This window comes from Penicillium diatomitis (genome assembly GCF_028827545.1).
Source record: "Penicillium diatomitis strain IBT 30728 chromosome Unknown utg000001l_segment0_segment0, whole genome shotgun sequence".
Classification (NCBI taxonomy): Eukaryota; Fungi; Ascomycota; class Eurotiomycetes; order Eurotiales; family Aspergillaceae; genus Penicillium; species Penicillium diatomitis.
Window position 1 is genome coordinate 2865783 of NW_026623173.1, and position 23812 is coordinate 2889594.

The 23812-nt window shown below is 50.8% G+C and overlaps 7 protein-coding genes across 7 annotated transcripts; 4 read left to right on the plus strand and 3 right to left on the minus strand.

Moving 5' to 3' along the window:
- Positions 1-1137: 1137 nt before the first annotated feature.
- On the minus strand, positions 1138-2356 carry N7539_000794 (bZIP transcription factor; the record flags this gene model as incomplete). The annotated part of the gene is made up of 2 exons (XM_056930398.1): positions 1138-1386; positions 1583-2356. The coding sequence occupies 2 exons, from the start codon at positions 2354-2356 to the stop codon at positions 1138-1140; spliced, it is 1023 nt and encodes a 340-aa protein (XP_056794691.1).
- Positions 2357-2528: 172 nt separating this feature from the next.
- On the minus strand, positions 2529-3406 carry N7539_000795 (uncharacterized protein; the record flags this gene model as incomplete). Its single annotated transcript, XM_056930399.1, has 2 exons — positions 2529-2860; positions 3355-3406. The coding sequence occupies 2 exons, from the start codon at positions 3404-3406 to the stop codon at positions 2529-2531; spliced, it is 384 nt and encodes a 127-aa protein (XP_056794692.1).
- A 6567-nt stretch (positions 3407-9973) lies between these two features.
- N7539_000796 (RNA methyltransferase) lies at positions 9974-10901 on the plus strand (the record flags this gene model as incomplete). The annotated part of the gene is made up of 4 exons (XM_056930400.1): positions 9974-10050; positions 10124-10222; positions 10288-10580; positions 10654-10901. 4 exons carry the CDS (start codon positions 9974-9976, stop codon positions 10899-10901), a joined length of 717 nt encoding a protein of 238 aa, XP_056794693.1.
- Positions 10902-14214: 3313 nt separating this feature from the next.
- Positions 14215-15402, minus strand: N7539_000797 (glycosyltransferase family 32 protein; the record flags this gene model as incomplete). The annotated part of the gene is made up of 1 exon (XM_056930401.1): positions 14215-15402. The coding sequence occupies one exon, from the start codon at positions 15400-15402 to the stop codon at positions 14215-14217; it is 1188 nt and encodes a 395-aa protein (XP_056794694.1).
- Positions 15403-16873: 1471 nt separating this feature from the next.
- N7539_000798 (peroxiredoxin) lies at positions 16874-17834 on the plus strand (the record flags this gene model as incomplete). Its single annotated transcript, XM_056930402.1, has 3 exons — positions 16874-17042; positions 17142-17323; positions 17397-17834. The coding sequence occupies 3 exons, from the start codon at positions 16874-16876 to the stop codon at positions 17832-17834; spliced, it is 789 nt and encodes a 262-aa protein (XP_056794695.1).
- A 668-nt stretch (positions 17835-18502) lies between these two features.
- N7539_000799 (uncharacterized protein) lies at positions 18503-19529 on the plus strand (the record flags this gene model as incomplete). Its single annotated transcript, XM_056930403.1, has 4 exons — positions 18503-18757; positions 18816-19090; positions 19180-19236; positions 19295-19529. The coding sequence occupies 4 exons, from the start codon at positions 18503-18505 to the stop codon at positions 19527-19529; spliced, it is 822 nt and encodes a 273-aa protein (XP_056794696.1).
- A 1462-nt stretch (positions 19530-20991) lies between these two features.
- On the plus strand, positions 20992-23750 carry N7539_000800 (beta-glucosidase; the record flags this gene model as incomplete). Its single annotated transcript, XM_056930404.1, has 3 exons — positions 20992-21780; positions 21845-22096; positions 22170-23750. 3 exons carry the CDS (start codon positions 20992-20994, stop codon positions 23748-23750), a joined length of 2622 nt encoding a protein of 873 aa, XP_056794697.1.
- Between the last annotated feature and the right edge of the window lie 62 nt (positions 23751-23812).

Here is a 23812-nt window from a genome sequence, read left to right on the forward strand (position 1 = left end):
ACCTAGACTCTAGGTCCTAGGACCTACCTAGGTACCCTCTCTCACACAAAAGTGCCAACCTCATCACATCCACACGAGACCCTGTCGAATACAGATTTTGTAGTTTTACTACTTTGTATGACACGCGGTGATTCTATCTATCCCGTGGCTCAAAGAATATCGAGATGTGAAGATAGACGGACATTCAAGAGAAGAGGGGACTGATTCTGTGTATACTCTAATGTTTCCCTTTCCCGTTCCCTTTCACTCCAAAATGCCTAAAGATCATAAGACACCCATGCTCGGTGGTGTGCAGCTCCAAGCTTGCGACACGATCAATCTTGTTGAAATCAGTACATCGAGCCGGTATCCAGTGTAGACAGGAAAATAAAGCCCGTATCGACGAGCTTCCAAGATTGGGAAAAAACAGCATTCAAGGTCCCAAACGCCACGCCAAAGATGATGCTCGACGGAACAAAGCCACAGAGTGGATTCCGGAGGTGGAAGTAGACAGCCAGTAGTGTAGGGTTGGAAAACAAAAAAAGAAAAGGGACAAAAAAAAAAAAAATCAAAAAGGGCTCATGTGAAACAACATGAACATGACCACAGGATTGTAGAGACGGAAATCCCCGTACTCGTACTGTCGTATTGAAAGGGTTCGTGATCGTGGTCATCTGAGCGCCTGCGGTGAGGAGATGGAGAAGAATGGAGATTGGACGGCAAATCACGATAACCCAGAAACAGGGCCGCTGATAAAGAACTAATGAGATGCACACCTCTTCAGTAATCCCCGATGGAGGTCTCAATCCCATCGCAATTACCCATTCGTGGCAGTTATCATTGCTGTGACGCAAAGAAATAAATCACCTCTGCGGGCAGATCGGAGACACGGGAATGAAAGAAGAGAGAGAGAGAGAGAGAAGGGGGAGGAGGCAAGAGGAACGGCGGAGCGACCCGCACCCAGAGGTCCGGCCGGGAGTCTTGGAGTCTGGCATTTACCCGAAGTAGACGAGTGGGGGCCACGGCTCCGCAATGACACTTTCGGGTTGAATCCTTCGGACGTTCCCCGTGGCAATAAGCCTCACCTCCCTCGCACTGCCGGTTCTCTCGCGAGAGATGGCAGAGTGGAAAAAGGTTCCCATGAGAAAAGAGTCATATTTAGTGGTGTAGGTCGTAGTCAAAAAAGCCCGGCATGGACCGTGGAGAGCACGGAGGAGACTGCGGAGTCGGTGGAAAGGTAAAATAGGATGTCTCAGGCGAAGCTGTCGAGGAAGAACCGGCACGATGATCATGACTGTGACTGTGACTGTGACTGGAGGTGGAATGAGGAGGGTGATGTTGACCGTGACTGAGATGAGGAGTTTGCGTCACGTCATGATGAGAGTAGCCATAGGACAACATAGGCACCTGTGTGCAAGAAGAAGAAGAGAAATTGATTAGCCTTCTTGTTGTTTGAGTCGAAGGCGCATCTGGTTGCAAGCACCTTGATGAAAGATACGGACACGCTGGAGTTGGTGAGAGAGAGAGAGAGAGAGAGAGAGAGAGAGAGAGAAAGAGAACAAGGTTTCCATGTGGGCAATTGTTTTTAACGAGGGAAATGTACCGGAAGTTGAGGCTCTGCGTGCTGTTGAGGCACGATATCGATACCGGCCATGGAAGCGTAACTCATGCCAAATGGACTCATCATGTCCTCGTCGTAGGGCTTACGAGTCATCCCGAGGCTCTGCACCATCGGCAGAGTGTTGGGAGCATTCTCGTGATAATGGGCGTAGTGGACCTCGCCGTAAGGACTGGAGACCGAAGGATAGACCGGCATCTGTGGATAATTGGGTCGATAGGTGTCAAAGGCAGAGAGTGGTGGGTACGAAAAGGCCGGCGGTGGTGACGCGCTCAATTGACGAGTACATTGTTGTCCGAACATGTTCCTCTCATCTGGGTTGGTGGTTTGCGAATCGTGCGACGCTAACCGCTCGTGGGTTGCGCCGTGTGCGGTCAGACTGCGATTGTCCGCAGACTTGATGGGCCGTGATGATTTGGATTGGGATTTGCGGGAGGCAGTGGTTGGTTTGGGGGCAGTCACAATCTCCGCCGGGGAGGGTTCTGGAGATGTAGAAGACGCTGCCCGTCGCTCCAGATCCTCGAGTCGGCGCTTCAGCTTCTTTCCTGCAGACACGCGAATGTTAAGACAACCAAAACCACGAGACGAGCGAGTCGCATTCGACGGGGTGGCCATGTCCAACTTACGATAGTTGCGTTGCGCAATGCGGTTCTGGATCCGCCTTCGCTCGGCCAGATCTGAGATCTTGGTCCAGTCTTCATTTGGGTTGGCGTTGGGACTGAAAGCGCTGCTATTACTGTGATTTGTCGAGCGATGCATGATGGTGACGAGGGTCGTGAACACTACTCGAGCGGGAGGGAGACGAGTGAGGAGTGGGTTGTATACGATAGAGGTGAGGAGGATAGAGGGGAAGCAAATCAACACGTGAGGCAAGTTGCATGCGCAAAGTGTATACGGTTTGAATGGATGGAATGAGAAAGTCTGTTGTCGATCAGACTGAAGGATGAGAGAAAAAAGAACGAAGAAAAGTCTCAGGTGGACTTGATTCGGCAGAGGGGTCTTCCGATTGATTATATAGGACCGGTGATTGCAGCAGTCGGAGACCGAAGAACGGACAGTGGACAGGCACGGGGTCCAAATTAAGAGGCAGACCCAGAGAGTGGTGTTTCTGTACGATGTAGGAGTGGTAGACGTAGTAGAAGTAGTAGTAGTAGTAGTAGTAGTAGTAGTAGTAGTAGTAGTAGTAGTAGTAGTAGTAGTAGTAGCAGCAGCAGCAGCAGCAGCAGTAGTAGTAGTAGTAGTATTGGTAGTAGTAGTAGTAGTCTATAAGCTATACTAGATGAGGGAACTACATCCATTTATGAAATAATAATCATCTCCCTTGGCATTTCGGGGTTCCAAACCTGTCCTCGACAGAATAATCTCATTTTTCCTTTTTTATTTTTCAATAAATCCCTCCCACGCGCCCTAATTCCATTTGGGACGGGTATCGGAAAGGGTACAGCGCAGGAAAGGAATGGGGCTCCTCATCACGTCGATCAGCTGGATTAGATTTTGCGGGCTTTGGACTTGGGAGGTCTTGGTCTTTGCATGGGTCCAACCTGGCCTTTGGTAGGCCTGACCTGCACCTGAAGAGCGGAGCCCCCCTGTTCCCTTTTGGGAACCCGTGCACGCCCTCCATCGTGCTTGTCCCCCTTGTCCATTCGAGTCGAAGCTTGGCCCCAAAATGCCATTGAAATACCATCGATGGAAATTCCAGAATTTCTCACCAAAGTGGTGTGGTGGAAATTCTTCGAAAAGAAAACCCTTTTCCGTACGATGGTGAAACAACCAGTCGTTGCCCAAGTCGAGCAGGTAATCCAAAGTCATTCCTCACAATAATCATCAATGGTATTTGCAATAGTAGTTGAAAGAAGTCGAATCAACCTGACTGAGGTTGGGTCGTCATACTCTCGGGCGCGGTACTTCTCTTCTCCTATGAAGGAAAACAATCATTGCTGATCATGAAGGAGTAACGACTAAGCCATCTAGTAACTAGTTAACTATACGCATACGGTGTGTCATCATCACACTATGAGCAAGTTGAGTTCTGATCTCATCAGCGTTGCTGCCTCGGTGGTTCGAGACTGATTCCAAGGTCGAGACTGATTCCAAGGGTCCCCACACGCCAATCCCCGTTGACAGGCTGTAGATGTTTCATCCGCCATGACATACATCCATACATCCATACATCCACCTATTCCTCTCAACCCTACCCAAAGCTCTCGTCTTCCATGACCCGCGTGGCAGCAATCTTTTTTGTGATTAAGGACCTTTCCATGTCACTCAGAGGGAAACAAGCATGGCCCTCCTTCCATAGATCTGAGACACGCAATCAGTTGATGACCCTTTCGAGGCACAGCAACACTACAACTTTCTCCCGCGCTACTACGAGACGGGATCCTGTCAACTCATGGACCAGGGAAAAGGCTCGTTACGCGCACCGGCTGGCCACTAGACAGGGATTCATTCGGTCTAGCTTTCAGCCGCGACCAGCACCTGGGCTTTTTTTTGGGGTGCATTTCTCCGCCTGCCGTCTTGGGTCCCACGTTGAGCAAAGTCCGCAATCAACACCAGGTATTTTACTACGGTACTACTACAAGTACGCACTACACAGTAGTGCAGTGCACATCATTTTCATCATTTCGACTAGGAAATGATGATTGTTCCGGGGGCATTCAAGGATTCCTCGATGCAGTCAAGGTACTCAAAGTCAATCTCCGACGCCATCACTGTAAATCATGTACATGCATACTGTACAGTCACTGAAAGTCTACATGATTATCTACACGCAGTGGGCAAGGACACCGAGGCCAGGAGGAAGACGATTCGACAACGTGAATGTACGGTATAGATTGGACACCGCTCACGGTATGAGTGGATAGACATGATCGTTCGACAGCATTTTCATGAATTTCATCCCATCCCCCCTCAGATAAACTGTGCGCCTAGGAATAGCCAGAATGGCCCTCCGTTTGCCTTGCTCGGTCTAGTCAGATCGACTGCCACCGGTCCATCCCAGATTGTTCATGATCCATCGTGCCATCCCGCCCCCAGTCCAAGAGGACTCCAGTCCCGACCAGCCTTGTCCCGCCCAGCCCGTTGGGTTTTATTTTCGTTTTCGCCGATGCATTTCCACCGCCAGGACGGGGCTGAGTGGGCTCTGGTACGGTGTCGGTTCAAAGGGGGTTTTTTTTTTTTGGTGTTTGATTTCCTTATAGCCGCACCAAAGTCCGGACCCGAGCTGCGGGTGCCGGATTTCGGACGGAATTAGTCGCCGCGACTCTGGATGTGGGAGGAGTGGACGGGATTTGCTCAGAGTGAGTCAAGTCGTGCAGATGAGGTGGGTGGTCGTTCAGTCAGGGCTCAAGCTCCCCATGGAGGAATGGTTGGTAGAATGGGCTTCAGAAAGTTCACCCCTGGACTGTTGGACTTGGAACGCCTATTCCGTGGTACTGCTCCAGTTGAACAGAAAGTCTTCCAGTCTCGGAGATAGGGCGACTGCGTGGTAATCACCATCACGATCTTGAATCGACTGTCTTTGCAAACAATCTTCAAAGTAACCGAGATACGTCCACGGCCTTTGGCAAGTGTATGCCGAACTTGACGACCTAGAGTCAACCGCCCATTCAGTCGGTCTTCAGGACCCTTCGAAGAGATTCCCTTATCCGTGGCTTCCCTACAACCCAAGCACGTCATGTGTCTCGTCACATTTACCCATCCCGGAGCCGATCCAATTCAGTCGAATGGGACGGGAGGTTACGCAGCATGCATGTACATCTCTCACGTGGAAGTTCCAGATGAAATGAGAATTGGCATTCAAGGTCCCAGATTCAGTCTCGGGCCAGGGAGGCTGTTACCGATGCGCAAAGAAGGGTATGACTTCCGCTACAGTAGCATTGAGTTTACGGGGTGATCCTTGCTCGACCGTGAAGACCTTTGTTTTGGACGAGAGAAGACTGGACATGCAAGGGAAGAGGACAGGCCAAACAACAGAAAGGAAAAGAAAGGAAACGAGGACAGGTCAAACAACAGAAAGGAAAAGACAAGACAAGAACGGTATCCGATCGGATCAAAGTCGTACAAAGGCAGTTCTTCTGGCTTTCCTCGAACAGTCCGGTCCATTTTTCGACGCAGTCGCAGTGTGCTATTCCAGTTGTGGTGTGCAGTACGCAGTTACGCAGTAGCACGAGCACTAGACTGGGACCTACACCAAACTAGCGGCCGGAAGTGAGGCTGACTACCTAATTTGGTAAACTCGCTCATACTATTTACCTCTCCCCCGGGCTCTCTGGGTAGTAGACGGTTGTTGGTGACTTGGTACCCGTCCAGTGCGTGTACTGCATGGACATTGGACAGTGGACACAAGCAGGCTGTCCGTGACTCTATGCACGCTATCCGAAATGAGTCCTCATCGACCCGGGGCCCTTTTCTCGACGACTTGTCACTATGCAGACATGGACTCTCTCTCTCTCTCTGTCTCTGTCTCCTCACTCGAAAGAGTCATTTTTACCGAATCACAATGACAAAGAGCACATTGATCCACTATCCCATCGGTGGAAACGAGAAAGCGCTGCTTTACCACAATTCCAAATCTTGTACACTTGCACAGTCCTTCCTACTGCCCTCACCCCATATGACTGGACCGACACAACCGGACTTGATAACCGTCACTGCTACGCCTCCCTGGCCTCTCCATTGACTCCCCCCCCCCCCCCAACAAGCTGAACCTCCGTTAACTCTAACTGGCCTAGTGTCACCAAGTGTCGAGGGAACGGAACGTGCGCGCCTCAGATTGAACGGGAACACAACTTGGAACTGGAACTGGAACTGGAACTGGAACTGGAACTGGAACTGGAACTGGAACTGGAACTGGAACTGGAACTGGAACTGGAACTGGAACTGGAACTGGCGGCTGGCTCTGCCACGTTTTTGGTCGGCTGTGACGGGGATGCACAACTGCAGATTCTCTTAGCACGCGGACTAAGGGGGATAAAGATCTGACCTCAACGGGCGTCCACGTTGATTCTCCTGTCTTGGCCAGAGAGTGCGTTCAGCGTTGTAAATTGACCTTGTCGAGAGGCTGAGTTGATTGATCAGGGGTCTATTCTTGTACTGCCATTACCCTCCCTTCTTTAAGGTCCATGCACACTTTTTGTTTGATTGATCAGCCTGGAGGATTCTCTCGCCTCAAGATAGCATGAACAAGCGATGCGTCTTCCGGTTACCTGTTGAAGCACTGGAATGGGGGGCCGGCTCCCATGCTCCATCACGATCGGCCGGATAAGAAGCGGGGAGACAACGGGGCCGCCGAGACCGACTGGCCCAGTCAAAAGGGGGGCTACCCTGTTGTACTAAGGTACGTTGGCCATGGTTTATTAAGCACAACTCTCGAAAATCGGTCATCATGATTCGAAATGCTGATTCCCTCATGACAGATCATTGTATCTTGGTTCGTGGGGGACCTGCCCAGCTGGATCTCGCTGGTCGAGTTGATGTCACCGTCTGAGGTCTAGTAGTTCGACCAGGCAGTCGGCACCTCTTGCGGCTGGGAATTCAAGTCCTGGATGGTGAGGCTGTGATACTGAGATCCATCATCATCACCAATTGCGCAGGACGCCCAGGGGAAAAAAAAAACAAGATCGACATTACTACTGGTCGTGATATTCTGTAGGTACTAGGTACTAGGTACCAGGTAGTGGTAATTGTCCATCTCAAGAGCCACTATCGAGACCGGCAAACGCACCTTGACACGCCGACAAGTGCCAGACAGAGTACTACTCAACCGTGTCAAACGTCAAACTGACCAGGATCCGTCGGGGGTCCGAGTCGCCGAGCCCGCGCCAGATGGCTACTGTATCCGTCCGAGGCTTTATAGGGGATAGTTATACCTGTCGGATGTCGTAGTAAAACGACCAAATGACCACTTTAGCCTTGTGGTTCAACCCTGGAATGAGTTCAAGGCCCCCCGAGCTCCCCCAGTCGGGACTCGGGAGCGGGAACGAAGAGCCGTTTCGTCCCAGCCTTGGGCCGGGATAGCGTAAAGCGTCCACGCAATCGACGGGGATAAGAGGTACGGTACTAGTAGGCGCGAGGCTGGAGCCTATGCTCGGCAACTCCGCCGTTTCTGCCTGTTCAAACCCCCTGCTCTGATTCTCCTGGGAGCTTGGTCGGCAGTGTTGATCTGTTGATTATCAATCTTCTCGTCTGGTGTGATTCTGTAGGACTGGGCACTGGGCATTGGGCACTGGGAAGGCATGCGTATACCCATCGCACCAAGGTACTGTCCGCACTCCGCAGGACTGGGATCCTGCACCTCGACAGTCCTCGGGTTTTGCGGTTTCACAATTGAATTCCGCTCTACCCAATTCGGCCGCTGTGTAGTTGAGTAGTAGTACTACTACTGACTCTACCGAGTAGTCTGTCCTCTGTCCTCTGCAGTCCAACTCTGTCCTGTCACTTCGGTGGTCGGTCGGGTAGGCTACAGAAGGACGGGCAGTAGTCGGATTCTATCTTGGTAGCATCAACTGACAAGCCTCTGATCTACCACCTTCTGTATCGTCGGTTGTGGCTCATATCTGGGACTGCATCTGTGTACGCCTAGTATTTGGAAGCACATCTCTCCCTTTGTCTGTCTCGTGGCCGAGCCTAGTTCGACGAGGTAGATACATGGTCCTGCCGGGGACTTGGGGAGTCGAAACTAGGACGTCGGGACCGTGGAACGTTCATTTCTCCTCGGTCTTGATCTGGACCAATGTAACCTTTCGTGAGCGTAACTCCTGACCTGGTTGAAACTGGACTGTGTAAAAACACCACGTTTTCCGCTATACTGCATCGGTGGTCAAGATCGTTGACCTGTTTCCCCCGATGGTGGTCGCAAGATGGCCATCACTCAGTACCGGCTCGGGTGTCCCGTGTGCAAGTGGTACAAGATGAGTCATAGTGACAACGAGGTGGTATTCGCTTGCAGCCATCTGGTCGACGCTATCGCAAAACACGAAACCCACGTACTTTGGGAACGGAAAGGATGAATAATCCCCAGTCGAGGAGCTAGAGGTCATCCATTGCATTCCGTAGTCTGTAGTCTGCAGTCTGGACTTTGGACTGCAGACGTGGTCTCGAGTCTTGACACGGTCGCCGACCATCAGTCGGAGTGATTGGCGTTCTCGGAGGGAGATGTCGCCGTTGGAACCACGCACTCGCACTTTGGGACCAAGGTGCTTATTGACTCCAATTCAGACTTTCGGTGGCTTGGGATCCAGCCGCTGAAGGGACCCTCAACTGGGCAAGGTGAGAACAATAAAATCATGGATCTTTCCCACAACAAAAGTCCCCGCCGAATTTGCCTCAAATGGTAGAATCTTCCTGCTTATGCGGAAGTTATGCACTCAGGTGGCTCCGACCCGGGGCGGGGGGCTTTTTGTCGAACTATTTACTCGAATAGGTTACTGGAATACTTGGAGCGTCTTGACGCCATGGGTGATCCGACCAATCGTCCCTGATGAACGGGAGAGTGCAAAAGAGGCTCCGGCGTGGGGGGAAGAGACGAGAAGACGATCGTTTATAGTTGGGTGTGGTTGGCTTGAGATTCCAGGCATGTTTGCTTTCTCACGGACAGCGTGGAGAACGGGTTGGGAATGGTTAGACACCGAGTTGGTGTATATAGCTGCAAAACCCTGTATGATTCCAATCCGAGGGATCACCGCCGATCACCCAGCAGGGCCAGCACTATCAACTTAGAATACACCCGACACCTAGACCGTATCTAGTAAGCTTGACATCAGTGACTATTTGAATAAGACTAGAAATTACAACTATACGAAGGAATATATCATCAGAAATACTAGGTCAAAGTATCTCGGTAATTGAAAAAAAAAAAGTTGCTTCAGATCCTAGCTTCGATTCACGTAGAGGACAGTAAATCTTGAAATCAATCATCAAGTCAGAATCGATAAGAGTTGAAGAGAAAAAAAAGTCAAGTCGATGAACATATCATTTCCACTTCACTTCGATGCATACAGCAGTCATCTAAACACCGTCGCTCCAGGAGACGGCATAGAGGAGAGTCCCGAACAGGGCTTAGCGGCACAAGAAAGGAAGGCAGAAAAAAAAAAGTCCCCGAGCTGTGTGGAGGCGGTAGATTCCGCTTGACCGGCGCGCGATCACCATGTATCATTGCATCTCCTGCTAATAAATGGACCTGCCCGAATTGTCAACGTCACAGACCGTTTGGGATTAAACGATACTCAAGATTCTCGACTCCTTGACGTGCATCAGGTGGAACCCTGACTTGCATGTTAATGTTCTAAGCCTCGTTTGGCGGCCCATCGTGAAGCTGCGTGGTCGCAATTGGTGGCTCAACCTGATACACACACACATCCCCGGCAATCCTCTGACATGGCGGATACCGAAGTTGCTCCTCCCGAGGTGCATCACTATCAGAGTATTGAAGAAGTACCATGGGATATTCAAAAGTGAGCACATTTGACATGCACGTGAACATCTTCTTCTTCTTTGGGATCCTTTTGATTGACTTCTTTTTTGCAGTTATTGGGCTCAACGACATCGCATTTTCTCACGATACGATGACGGGATATGGTTGACTGACGACGCGTGGTTCGGCGTCACCCCAGAGCCAGTCGCCCAGTAGGTTGACCACCACACCTTCTTGCCACACTCAAAGACAACTAGTGCTGACGCAGGCGAAACAGTAAAATTGCCAATCATATGGCGGAGGCCACCCCTGAAGACCGCTGCATTTTGGTAGACTGCTTCGCTGGGGCTGGAGGCAACACGATCGCCTTTGCACAGACGCGTAAATGGAAGCGGATCTACGCCATTGAAAAGAACCCAGCCGTTTTGCAATGTGCCCAGCATAATGCCGAGATCTACGGCGTGGGGAACCAAATCACCTGGTTCCAAGGCGACTGTTTCGACATTCTCCAGAACCAACTGAAAGATCTCGCACCGTACAGTGTGATCTTTGCCAGTCCACCTTGGGGAGGTATGTGGAGTCGATCCCCATTGTCCCTGGTTCAATCTCTCACAGACCGAGCGCTGACTTGTTTCCCATCCAGGCCCGGGATATCGTTCGGATCATGTCTTCAACCTTAGCACCATGGAGCCTTATTCCCTGAAAAGGCTATACAAGGAGTATTCAATGTTCACTCCCCTTGTGGCGCTGTTTCTGCCACGGACGTCAGATGCCAGGCAGATGGCCAAGTTTGTGCCGGAGGGCGACAAGGCCGAAGTGGTGCATTATTGCATGGACGGTCACAGCAAGGCGCTGTGTATCTACTACGGCGGTTTTGCCTCGCATAATTAATTCATACTGTTACTTTTGGCACTTGGATCAAACCAATATAGAAGAGTAGATGAAAAGAAATTCATTATCAATGATCGGATCAAGAGAAAAGACCGGTACTGACTCTGTATTCATCTTTCATTCACCTGATATATCGCGCACTGCCTAGACTCGTATAGTCAACCAAGCCCCACGGTGTCCAACCACTCAATGTGGCACTTAATGCCAAGAGAGGCTGAGAGGTACTAACTACCCCCGCAACGATTGTAAGTCTTCTCCATCCGAAGAGAGCCAGCTTATTCCCGATAAGAGAATATCGGATTTCAAATCAGTACCTGCCTATTACCTACTACGGTAACTACTTCGAAATCACTATGAGGAACACTCAGCCAGCCCTTTCCCCGTCAACGCCCCGATTTTTTTGGAATTCCCCTTGGCTGCCTAAGCTAACCGGACCCCCAGATACACATCCCCGCCGATAATTTTCTCGTCTGACCAATAGCGACATCAACCGTTAAGCATGTTATGGTAACTATAACTCAGCCTCAACTCGCTCCTCCACTACGCTTACTATTCTTAGTATACTATGCAGAAAGAGGCTCTTTTTGCTTTCACCGCTTCGACATCCCGATCGAGTCTTTGATAAATAGGATCTTGTAACCTTGTGCACGTGGGCCAACTATTTTGGCCCCCGTCGGCCTACGCACTTTAAGGGTTTCGTCCGTTTTTAATGATCCATCATTTATAAGGGTCCAGACGCTCGGACACTCGGAGAAGACTGGTATCTTGATGCCCGTATAATTAGCAGATTGAGGGCTTCCCCAGTCCATGTATGATCACCTTGCGTTTTCTTCTAATTGTGTACTATACTTTCCAGTGTTTCACGATCATGATTCGAGCGGTGGAGTGGCGCCAAGAAAGATGTATCCGGTTCAAGACTTTGGCTATATCTACCGCTCTAGCCGCAATGACTGAAGGTAACAGGCATCTTGTGTTAATCATCTTGTCCAGACAATGGTCTTGATGAGAGACTCAATAGAAGCCCGTTCGATCGGCCTCGGCTTGCGCCCGTAAGTTTTGTTCTCACTACTTACCACCTACTAGCCCCTCTAGCCATTAATACCGTGACTCTTTCCATGGCTTATTTGATTTGCAAGCGGCCATTTCCATCAGGTTCAGTGGAACGCAAGTTTGCCTGGCGAAGGGAGCAAGACGCCTTGTTCGGCATACCGCATTGTAAGAGATTCGTATATTGTGTCTTCGCACTCCACGTTGGCACGTAGAATGTAGCTAAAATATGTCCGGGCTTAGCCCGACTTGGATGGTTCCTGCTTTGTTCACGTCCAGGTCTCCGCATGATTTTAGCACGTAGCCATCTTGGCCGTGTCTCACGTGGCCATTCCGAATGTAGGACCTTAAGTCTCATCCCGTCATGGATGATTGTATCAAGCCGGCTGCTGAGGTGTGGGTGGTTATCTCTCTCTGGCTTGCATGTACCTGAGTTGAACCTCTGTAACCCAGTGCCATGTGATGGGCTGTATCCTCGGCCCGGTTAAGATATTCCGTTCCGAAATGTTGGCGATAGGACCTTGTAGAGACACTGGACACAAATTGCGCACTTTGAATTATCTTTAGAGGCAATAAGGGTGGAACAGGCTAGATCTACAGCCACAGAAGATATCCTGGCAGCTTGACATCTAATAGCGAACAAGCGGAAGGATTCGCTAATATATGACCATTCCAGTCACTCGGGTTCAAACTAAACCAGAATGTTCTCGTTGGCGCGTAAGGCAAGGAGCATGCATGCATTAGGTCCAGTGGACATGAATCCTTCCACAATCCATATCCATAATGCTACCGATACGCCGACACACCGACTCGATGTGTAGGCATCTTGCCCAGAAATACCTAGGTAGAGATCTACATCCAAATGACAGGTGACAACATCTGAAACACCCAGCTTCAGTCCTCGCTTCAATCTGCAGGATCACCCTCCAGTCTACCATTTCATTGCTCAGCTAATGGTCCGAGTGGGGGCCACCTCCCTTCCATTCTTGCAGATGCCCAGCCGTGCACCACGTTATCAGTGACTCAGTACAGTCAACGGACCGGAAGGAGATCATCCTCGTCTCCTCATCTTCGCTTATGCAGATCGTTCATTTGATGGAGCCCCTTAGGTTCCGCCCCCAAAATCGTCAAGACGACTGGACGGGGCCCGGCCGGGCTCGCGCACCCATTTACAGTAGCGTGGCTCAGATATTGTTTGTTTTGTCTTTTCTACCTTTTCACATACCTCAATATGGCTACCGGGGGTCGCTTCGGTGCTTTTTTTTTTGCCGAACGGAAAGGAGGAGCTCCGATATTGCATGTCGTGGGCCCCCCCCCCCCGGCTTGTGACACCATTGCCTTGATTGAGTAGAAATCGCACCGCAGAGGTCCACCCTCTATTTAGTACGAAGTAGTAAGTACATGAGTGCAGTAGTCAGGATCATCAATTTGGAATTCAGTCTAGATTGTCCCTGGACGGGTGTGACTTTGGTTCAAAATCTATCTTTATCTCCTCACACCTTCCACTCTTGTCTTGATCAGGTCCACGCGATACGGTGCAATTTAGTGAAGGGATGGAGTTTGAAATCCATCTGGTCTGGTTTCCACGTGGTCTACGGGAGTTGTTGTGTCTCGCTTGCCTTGTCTGGATCGAGTGATATGTCCGGGCGAGCATTGCAGGCCTCTTATTCTGGTGTGAGTTCTTTGAGGGGATCTCGATAATGATCTTTTTGGAATGCGTGAGATTAGCACTATGAAAGATACTCGATGGTGCTTTTGTTTGCTTCTGTGTTTCTCGACGATGTTGATGAGGTCAATCGGAGGGAATGTTTGGTGGCAGTGGGTAGCATATACAGGTGTGGCCTGGCAGAAGGTGGGCAAGTCGGAGTGACCCTCTCTTCAGGCAGTCGGATGGTGGTTTCGATCCTTGCCTAACAAGATGTCTCTAGTGAAATCGTTCATAACAAAGAGAAGTTGATGAGTCGAAGTACGCCGACAGACGCATTAAATGATTTACACTGTATCGCGATCATACCATCGTATAGGATGAAAAGGTAAGCACGGGACCTACTGCTCACCTCTTCAATCAGACAATTCATCACCAACTTAGACGATCTCGCGTGATGTCATGAACTCATCGACCACAAAAACAATATGTTCAATTGGAAAGACCCGAATAACAGCGTGTCCATGATCATGGACAACCGGACAAAGAAATTTGCAAGCTTAAACAACTCTCATCTCACCACCCTCCAATCGAGCTGGCCTAATCCAAGAGGTGCACCACTCACTCATTTCGAATCTCAGACTTGATCTCTTCTGATTCACTGCTCACCGCGGGATCATCAGTCTGCTCGTTCGCGCTCTCAGCCGCCTTGTCCGTCGAAGTCTCTCCGCCATCATCATTCTTCCACGACCCAGCATAATGGTGCTCAACCAAGTAAGGTCCCCGGTCCTCTGGCCAGCCTCCCTGCATCGCGGCAAAGGCCGCATTTGGCAAGACCAAGACATCATGCAGCAGAATGGGTGCACGCAAGTCTGCAACGTCTATCCCACTGATGGGCTGGCCCAAGTCGATAGACAAGCTGCGAAAGATAGCCTGGGTCATTGCTTGCGGACCAGTCAGAGCGACTACATCCTCGATGTCCTTCATTGTGATCTTTGCAACCGTGGTGTTGGCCCGCAGAGCTGTTTCGTCCAGCTTTTCCATGATATAATCGATGACCGAGGCGATGTGGTTGGTCCGTGGCTTTGCCATGATCGTCCAACTGGCGAATTGGTTGCCGTCAAATTCCAGTCCTACCACCACATTCGTTTGGCTCTTATATTTCTCTGGTATCCACGTGTCGATAGGCTCGTGGCAGGTTACATCGAGATCGCTCCAGACACCGCCCTCGGCGTAGAGGATCAGTTGTCGAAGAAAGTCGGCCTTCAAGATCGGCACTTGCATATCTTGGTAGGTGTCGATGATCTCGGGGAACTTGGCGAACTTCTCCTTCACATAGTACTCGGCGCTGCCATCCGTGAAGGTCTCATGGCGGAGAGACGGGTTCACTGCCAACCAAGACTGCATATCCCTTTGGCGGTCCTCGCTGATACCGTTGGGCCCTGCCTTGTGCCATACTTTTGCTGGAAAGGGTAGGCGAGCGAGCTGGTGAGAGGGCCGAAAGGGCAAGTAGTAGGATTGGGGTGTCAGCCGAGATGATGGCAGGTCTTCGTCAATTCTCGTGGGAGTTGCAGCTGCACTGTTCTTGGGCTGGGATGGCGATGTCGATGTCGATGGCGTGGTGGATGGCGATGGCAGTGAATTGTGTGGCTTGATCCGAATGCCATCGTTAATGTCTTCTGCACATGAGCATGAACCATATGGTAGACTCCATGAGGAGCCAGTAGAGCCGTCACGCGCTGCAAGCCAGAACAAAGTTATTAGAAATAGCCCAATCAGAATGACCATGTAATATGGGGAGCGAAGCATGTTGACATTGAAACGCCGGTCAGATCGACTGGCGCCAGAAGTTGTCTTGAAGAGGCCAGAGCGATCTTGAGGCTACAGCGCAGTAAGTGAGTCTAGAAAAGTGAGATCTCGATCGGGGACGAGAGCGAGCGAACGTGTGTGTCATGGGCGTTTGCTATGCCCTCTGCTCAAAAGTCTGGATTCATTCTACTCAATATCAGAGTCATCCTCTGCCCGTGGGGTCAGTACTACCTCAGCAATGTCCACTGGAGAGCGACGATCCCAAGGATCCGATGTAGGTAGGGCTCCGTACGACCCTCAGTTAGTAAGTCTTGAACAAAGTGTCACCATCATTTTCGTCGGACATATCACCTATATTACCTATAGCGGATAGCGACATGTGGAAGTGGACTCTACACCAAAGCAGCTATTAGCTGCGAGCGCTCTTCTGTGTCGACGCGAACGGCAGCTCTGCGTTTAAGATAGGTTATTCGATGGTGGACCTTTTGCGCCGGCACATAATCGACACGCCGCATTCGACGACCTTCAAGGAACGCCGGAATGTGGAGAATTACCGGACCTTTTTATCAGCACGACTTATTTATTGCATGAGATGCGATTAGTATAGAAAAGAATACTGAGACGACTTAGCTGCGAAAAGGACACTGATACTGGTTGAGTGCTAGTAAAAACCGACGTGGTACTTAGCTTCTAGCTGTACCACCGCACCACCTTCCACATCCGGAACCTATTCCTGATGGGAGCAATACGATGGTTAAGGATCGCTCTGATAGGCAAAGGCGGATAACACAAGCTTCCCTAAGTCTCGATGCACTCTGATACATATATGTCAAATAAAATTGGTCGGAGATCGTGACACGTGCTATGAGACGGTGGATTAAAGGCGAACCGTGCCACTTGACTTTCACCTGGTAATCTAGCTGGATAATGGGCGTTGGGCCACACTACCAGTTGAGAAAAATCCGTCTTCACTTTCGCTTGCAGTACTTGAAGTAAATCACCTGCTTGGAAAAAGAAGCACCGCCCGAGACTTCGACGAGTTTCGATATCTCAAAGCATTCGGAGAGCTGTGTGGTGGTGGCAGGTCTATGCGAATAGCCGGATCTTCACTTAAACCACCGTGACCTGCATCGGGAACCGCCGGTCAATCGTCCTGGTTGCATGGCTGAACTCTCTCTTATGAGCTCGACAGCCACTGACTGCTACCGTGTACTGGCAATTCTGAGATCTACTATATGTGCCATATGGTGGTTGCTTTTGTCCGCAGACGACAGCTTGTTCCCCAACCCGGCTAGAGCTCATAAAAGTGGGCCTCATCCGCTCCACTGCGATGCGCTGAGCTAATCACTCGACTAAGCCCAACTGGGCCAAGTTGACCCATCGATGATGTCGTTATGAAAAGCAATAGTTGACCTGGCTACTAGAGTTCCGACCCCTTAGGACTATACCTATTCATCAAGTGCAAAACATCATGGTACTCAGAATTGCGCATCAGATGGCCTTTCAGAGTCTCAGGGCTGTGCCGAAAGTCGTCGCTCAAGCACCACTTCGCGTGCAGCTGCGGCAGCCTCAGGTCGCCTTTCGTCGTTGCTTTGCCTCGGTTCCCCAGGAACAGCCACGCCTGCGGCTGGGCTCAACAGGTACGTTCTGAGATGGGCCACCAGATTCTCCCGTCAATGCCAGAAACCTGCATAGACCTGATCAAGAGAGGCGCGCAGTTACTGATGTTGAAAGGACAGCTCCCAACTTCAAAGCGCTGACCACCAATGGCGAGATCGACTTCCATGAGTTTATCGGCAACAGCTGGACCATTCTGTTCTCCCATCCGGCCGACTTCACGCCTGTCTGCACCACTGAGCTCGGTGCGTTTGCCAAGATGAAGCATGAATTCGACAAAAGAGGAGTGAAGATGATTGGACTGGTTTGTTGACTATCACTACTCTTTCTCCGCAAACGCGACCACGGCTAATGAGCACGTCTTTCGATTTTCGCAGAGCGCCAACGATATTGGCTCCCACGGCGAATGGATCAAAGACATCAACGAGGTCGCTTCCACTACTGTGCAATTCCCCATCATCGCCGATGCCGACCGAAAGGTTGCTTTCCTCTACGACATGATTGACCAGCAAGACTTGGACAATATCGATCAGAAGGGCATTGCCTTTACCATCCGGTCGGTTTTCGTCATTGACCCCAACAAGAAAATCCGCTTGACCATGATGTATCCAGCCTCGACTGGTCGCAATTCAGCCGAAGTTCTGCGAGTGATTGACTCGCTTCAGACTGGTGACAAAAAGGGCGTCACTACCCCGATCGACTGGCAGGTGGGTGACGATGTCATCGTGCCCCCGTCCGTGTCGACCGAGGATGCGAAGAAGAAATTCGGCGAGGTTCGCGAAGTCAAGCCATATCTGCGGTACACCAAGATCTAGAGGAGCTCCAAGAGATCAGATGTATTCTTTGTCCGAGAGATAGAACTCATATATTGTGACTTCAATTGTTCGTTTGGAGTGATGGAGAACTTGCTCCCTTGTGCTTTCGAAATGTATCAGAGACGAAGTTGTTTCACCGTCGAGCTCAGTATAGGGTGGGCCTAGCCAGACAGTCAAGCACAAGTCTTCGTTTGGTGGCAAGATTTATGAAGTTTTCGACACGTCCAATGCAATTATCCGACGTAGCACAAATAACCAAAGGCTACTATGAATGCTGACCGATGACATACACCCAAAACAGCCAGTCCTTTGTTATTCGATTGGAAGCGTGTGCCTCGATGTGGTCAGGTGTTGGTCCTTCCACACGAATCTACATCTTCCACCTCAACAAATAAACCGTCTCGGACCATGGGTATAAATAGCGAAGCGGCTGTCGTCAGGCCGTGCCCAGTGATTAACTACTTAGGTATTATGTAGAGTGCTACAAGGAATGGTACCGACGCACAATCCTTGAGTCATGTGCCGACGACCGTCCACGGCTACTCGGCGATACCCTTCAAAGCCACCGCCAATCCCACAGCATCGTCAATTCAATATTGAATTTCCAGCATCATCATACCGCCACTACTCAACAATCAACTTCACCTGCTTCGTCGTATCTCGACTGAATGCTGCTGACAAATGAGATTGGAATTGAAAAGATGAGTTTTGCAAATCCACGCGCGGCAGATTCCTCATGGACCAAGCGAACAATCTCTGAAAGCGCGAGTTCAAATTCGACTATGAGTATATTCTGGTATCTGTCGCAGCGGACTCGATCGGGGCATCTCAGTGTTTCTCCGTCAGAAAACAACGGCATGTTCAACAGAGCACTCCTCATGTCTATGGATGACGGCCGAGAGGTTGTAGTCAAGGTGCTTATAGTAAGCGAAGTAGCGATTATGGTTTTTGTATGTGTTGCCTGACTGTGCATCGTTGCAGACATGGACTAAAGTCCTTGGTTTAAGGCCAGGAAATCACTTGAAAATCCCGTCCCTCGTGTCCATGCATGGGATTTGCGAGCAGACTCACATATTGTGGGCACTGAATCTCCCATCTGATGAGGTCAAGGCTGTCCCGCTGTCTGAGGTAGGGCACGACTTAGAGCTACTCCCTGCAGAAGCTTCAAGTACCTCTTGCCATGGCGCCTCTGCAAAAGCAATAGATGAGCTTTTCAGTTCTCTCGTTTTTCGCATCCTGGCAGTTTATACCACGCGGTAGATATGCAGCGACCGGCAGAGACTGCCACCAGTCAGGGATGGTATGACAATCTCAGATTCGGGATTTGTCGTTGGTCCGGTTACAGGTCCGGGACTGGTATGACGAAGGTCATCTCACACGCTAGATGTGGAATGAGGGCCATGTACGTGACATTGCTTTCAACTTCTTCAAAGTTCGCACAGCTGCTAAAATAAAGACAGGGGCTACGTTACTGCAGTATCTTCAAGCGGTTGCAATGCGAGAGACGCATGCCATCCGGAGGCTTTCTCCTTCAAAACTAAGAAGCTCACTTTACGAGAAAATTATCACCAAATCGTCGACGCTCTTATTCCCCTAGACGCTGCCATTACCAAACCGTACCTTTGGCACAATGACTTGCATGATGACAGCGTCTTCATCGACCCGCTCAATCCCGAGAGTCGCGGGCATTACTGACTGGCAATGCTACCATATCTCGTCCCTCTACAACCATTGTACTGACCCGGCCTTCCTCGACTGAGATAATCTCAAACCCGGAACACTCGATCTAGTTCCACGGCCAAAGTTCTCGGGGCTATCCTCGGAGGAGCGATCTGCGGCTTTGCGAGAAGACTCCACACAAAATGCTATCATTGCATGGCGAAAGCTCAAGCGTGCAAAAAATCGGCCTCGTACGGAGCAGAAGATTCTTAAAAGACGCCAGCCTACGATTTGCTGTTCTTTGCCCAGCGAATGTTCGAATACGGTGAGTCTCATTTTCAATCTCCTCGGGTCAATTTGAAGGATTCGTGAGCGGACCTGCCCGCCGTGAATGGCGACATCGAATTCACCCATGAAGAGAGGGAATTAAAGCATATCAGAGAGAATAGCGATGGTGCGGTGGCGGAACCGAGTTTCTGGAAGGGATGAAGCAGTGAATGGGCTCTTGGTGGCCAGAGAAGGGTTTCATCGACCACGAGCGATACGAGGATTGCACAGCCACGCTCTTCGAAATCAAGCAGCGGATCTCGAATCGCCTTGCAGAGACCATCGAGCGATATTGACCATTTGATTCACAATGGGTGTTGCTCTTGCACAGTGACGTTGTCGGGCGACCGGATCGACTGGTACGGCGCTTAAAGTTATTCAGGGTTTCTCGCTCATGGTCGTGCAGCAGATTGATCAGAAGGTCTCAAATGACCCTCCAATGACCTCCCGAGCTTAGATGAGCGCTGCAGCAATTGACACCTCCCCTCACTCGAAGAAGAGCGCACAATCCAGAATGTAGGTATGGATGAATGTTGCAAGGCTTTTCCTAATCCGATCCTGCAAACTCGCGGAGTGGCTAATCACGCACACTGTACCCTAGATGAGAGATTTCTCCGATGCCCAGAGTGACAGAGATGTGCACACTGCATGCCTAGCTTGAGTGCTGTCCTGTTCTTGGGTTCCGCAAGCCGGTTGATACCCCTGATGTGCCCGCAGAAGAGAAAAGAGGGGCCGCGTGCCTTGTTGGTCCCTGCACGATTTCCCCGGATAGTCCACGCAGCTACCATCCAAAGAGGAAAAAGTGATGCCATGGCATTCGCTCCAACCAACGCGACGGTGGTGATCGGGCCTATGACATCGTGTCTTGCATCGGCTAAAGACACGAGCTCTCCACGGCACGGCTGAGTCTACTCGTGATGATCAGTTCCTATCACAACACATGACGGCTGCAGATCTATACTTATCGTGGCAGAAGTGTCTGTCACGACGCAAGAGGCATTTAAGGAGAGTGATATCTCTGTCGCCGAGACAGATGTCATACACCATCCTCTTTTTCGTGGGTATAGCAGGTCTCTGTGCTGCCTGCGCCCGTGTCTCATTGCTGCGATAATCCGAAGCACTGAGATCTTCTCTGTCAACCCGACCTTGGGCCAGTAGACAGTCCGAGACCATGGCGATCTGGTTACGAGTTGTTTACGGATTGGCCATTTTTCAATCAGTGACTGGCAGCCCAGTCCCTGACACAAATCATGACAATGTTGCCGCTATTGAACGACGCGACTCGCCGGCTCCAGGCTATGCATCACCGCCGTACTATCCTACCCCCTTCGGGGGCTGGGCTTCCGATTGGTCTGAAGCATACACGAAAGCTCAACAGGTGGTGAGCCAGATGACTCTTGCTGAGAAAGTGAATTTGACCACGGGTACCGGTTTCTTCATGGGCCCATGTGTTGGTCAAACCGGTAGCGCCCTTCGATTTGGCATCCCGAATCTCTGCTTACAAGATTCGCCTCTGGGAATTCGCAATTCAGACCACAACACCGCCTTCCCAGCAGGAATCACGGTGGGTGCAACGTTCAACAAAGAGTTGATGTACCAGCGAGGCGTAGCTATTGGCGAAGAAGCTCGTGGAAAAGGCATCAATATCCAGCTGGGACCAGCTGTCGGCCCGCTTGGACGCAAGCCCCGAGGGGGCCGAAACTGGGAAGGTTTCGGTGCAGACCCAAGTCTTCAGGCCATCGGCGGTGCTCAAACCATCAAGGGCATGCAAAGCACGGGCACGATTGCGACAATCAAGCACTTTATTGGCAACGAGCAGGAAATTCACCGGATGAGCAATGTCGCTCAGACTGGATACTCGTCGAACATCGACGATCGTACACTTCACGAGATTTATCTATGGCCTTTTGCTGAAGGCGTTCGAGCAGGTGTCGGCTCGTTGATGGCCGCATACAATGATGTAGGTCTAGAATGTCCCTAGAGATCTTGCGCGTTCACCAGCTTATCATAATCTCTTCTCGTAGGTGAACAGTTCTGCTTGCAGCCAGAACAGTAAACTTCTCAATGGTATTCTTAAAGATGAGCTGGGCTTCCAAGGCTTTGTCATGACGGACTGGCTGGGCCACTACACGGGAGTTGCATCTGCCTTATCTGGCCTTGATATGTCTATGCCAGGCGATGGCGCTGTGCCGCTCCTTGGTGATAGCTACTGGGGCTCTGAGTTTTCGCGCTCTATTCTCAACGGAAGCGTTCCTGTGTCTCGACTCAATGATATGGTATGGGCTACAAAGTTCGCCGTCCTGACGGTAGCAACGAACATCGAGATCTGCTCACTGACGTTGCTCCTAGGTCACTCGCATCGTGGCGACGTGGTACAAGATGGGCCAGGATAAGGATTATCCATTACCAAACTTCTCGACAAACACGCAAGACCAAACTGGTCCAATATACCCGGGCGCACTTTTTTCTCCCAGTGGCATTGTCAATCAATATGTGGATGTTCAAGGAGACCATAAGGTTACAGCTCGGGCTGTGGCTCGGGAAGCGATTACCCTGCTCAAAAATGAGAACAACGTCCTTCCGCTGGCTACGAATGCCTCACTGAAGGTATTCGGTACCGACGCAGGTGCTAATCCCGATGGCCTCAATTCTTGCTCGGATATGGGATGCGATAAAGGCGTTTTAACTATGGGTTGGGGCAGTGGCACTGCCAGGCTGCCTTATCTCAATACCCCTCAGGAGGGCATTGCAAATGTCACTCAAAACGCCAAATTCTACCTTACAGACTCTTTCCCCTCTGGTGTGACCGCACAAGCTGGAGATATTGCCATTGTATTCATTAATGCTGACTCTGGGGAGAACTACATCACTGTGGAGGGCAACCCTGGAGACCGCACTGCAGCCGGTCTCGTCGCCTGGCACAATGGAGACGATCTTGTCAAAGCGGCAGCCGAAAAGTTCTCACAGGTCGTTGTGGTCGTCCACACAGTTGGCCCAATACTTATGGAGGAATGGATCGATCTCGACTCGGTCAAGGCTGTGCTCGTTGCCCACTTGCCAGGTCAAGAAGCTGGCCAATCTCTTGCCGACGTACTCTTCGGAGACCACAGTCCTAGCGGACACATGCCATATACAATCCCTCGCAGTGAATCTGACTATCCCGACAGCGTGAAAATTCTCAACCAGCCTTTCGGACAAATTCAGGATACCTACACGGAAGGTATTTACGTGGATTATCGCCACTTCTTGAATGCCGCCATTACTCCACGCTTCCCGTTCGGCTACGGTCTCTCTTACACGACATTCAACTTCACCAATCCCACTGTTTCCATCGGCACTGCACTAAACTCTGCCTATCCTCCATCTGCTCCTGCGCGGGGATCCACACCAGTGTATAACAACACCATCCCCGCTGCCTCAGAAGTATCATGGTCTTCATTCAAATACACCCGCATCTGGCGTTACCTTTACCCCTACCTCGACAACCCCGCCAGCATCGCATCATCCGACAAGTACCCCTACCCAGACGGGTACAGTACCACCCAGAAACCCGTTCCTCGCGCAGGCGGCGGTGAGGGGGGCAATCCAGCCCTCTTTGACGTTGCATTTTCTGTCAAAGTCGATGTGAAGAACACGGGCTCGCGCTCCGGCAAGGCCGTCGCACAATTATATGTGCAGCTGCCGTCGAGCCTTGGCGTCGACACGCCCGCCTTACAGCTCCGTCAATTCGAGAAGACCATGATTCTTGCGTCTGGAGAGTCGCAGACCTTGACGCTCGAGGTGACGCGCAAGGACGTGAGTGTTTGGGATGTTGTTGCCCAGGACTGGAAGGCGCCTGTCAATGGAGAGGGCGTAAAGTTGTTTATTGGTAATAGTGTTGCGGATACGCCGGTTGTTTGTGTCGTTGGTGGAAGTTGTTCTGTGCAGTAGGGGGCGCAAAGTCTCCTCTTCAGTGGATGTACTTTCAAGAGTTGTACCTACCCCCAATGTTC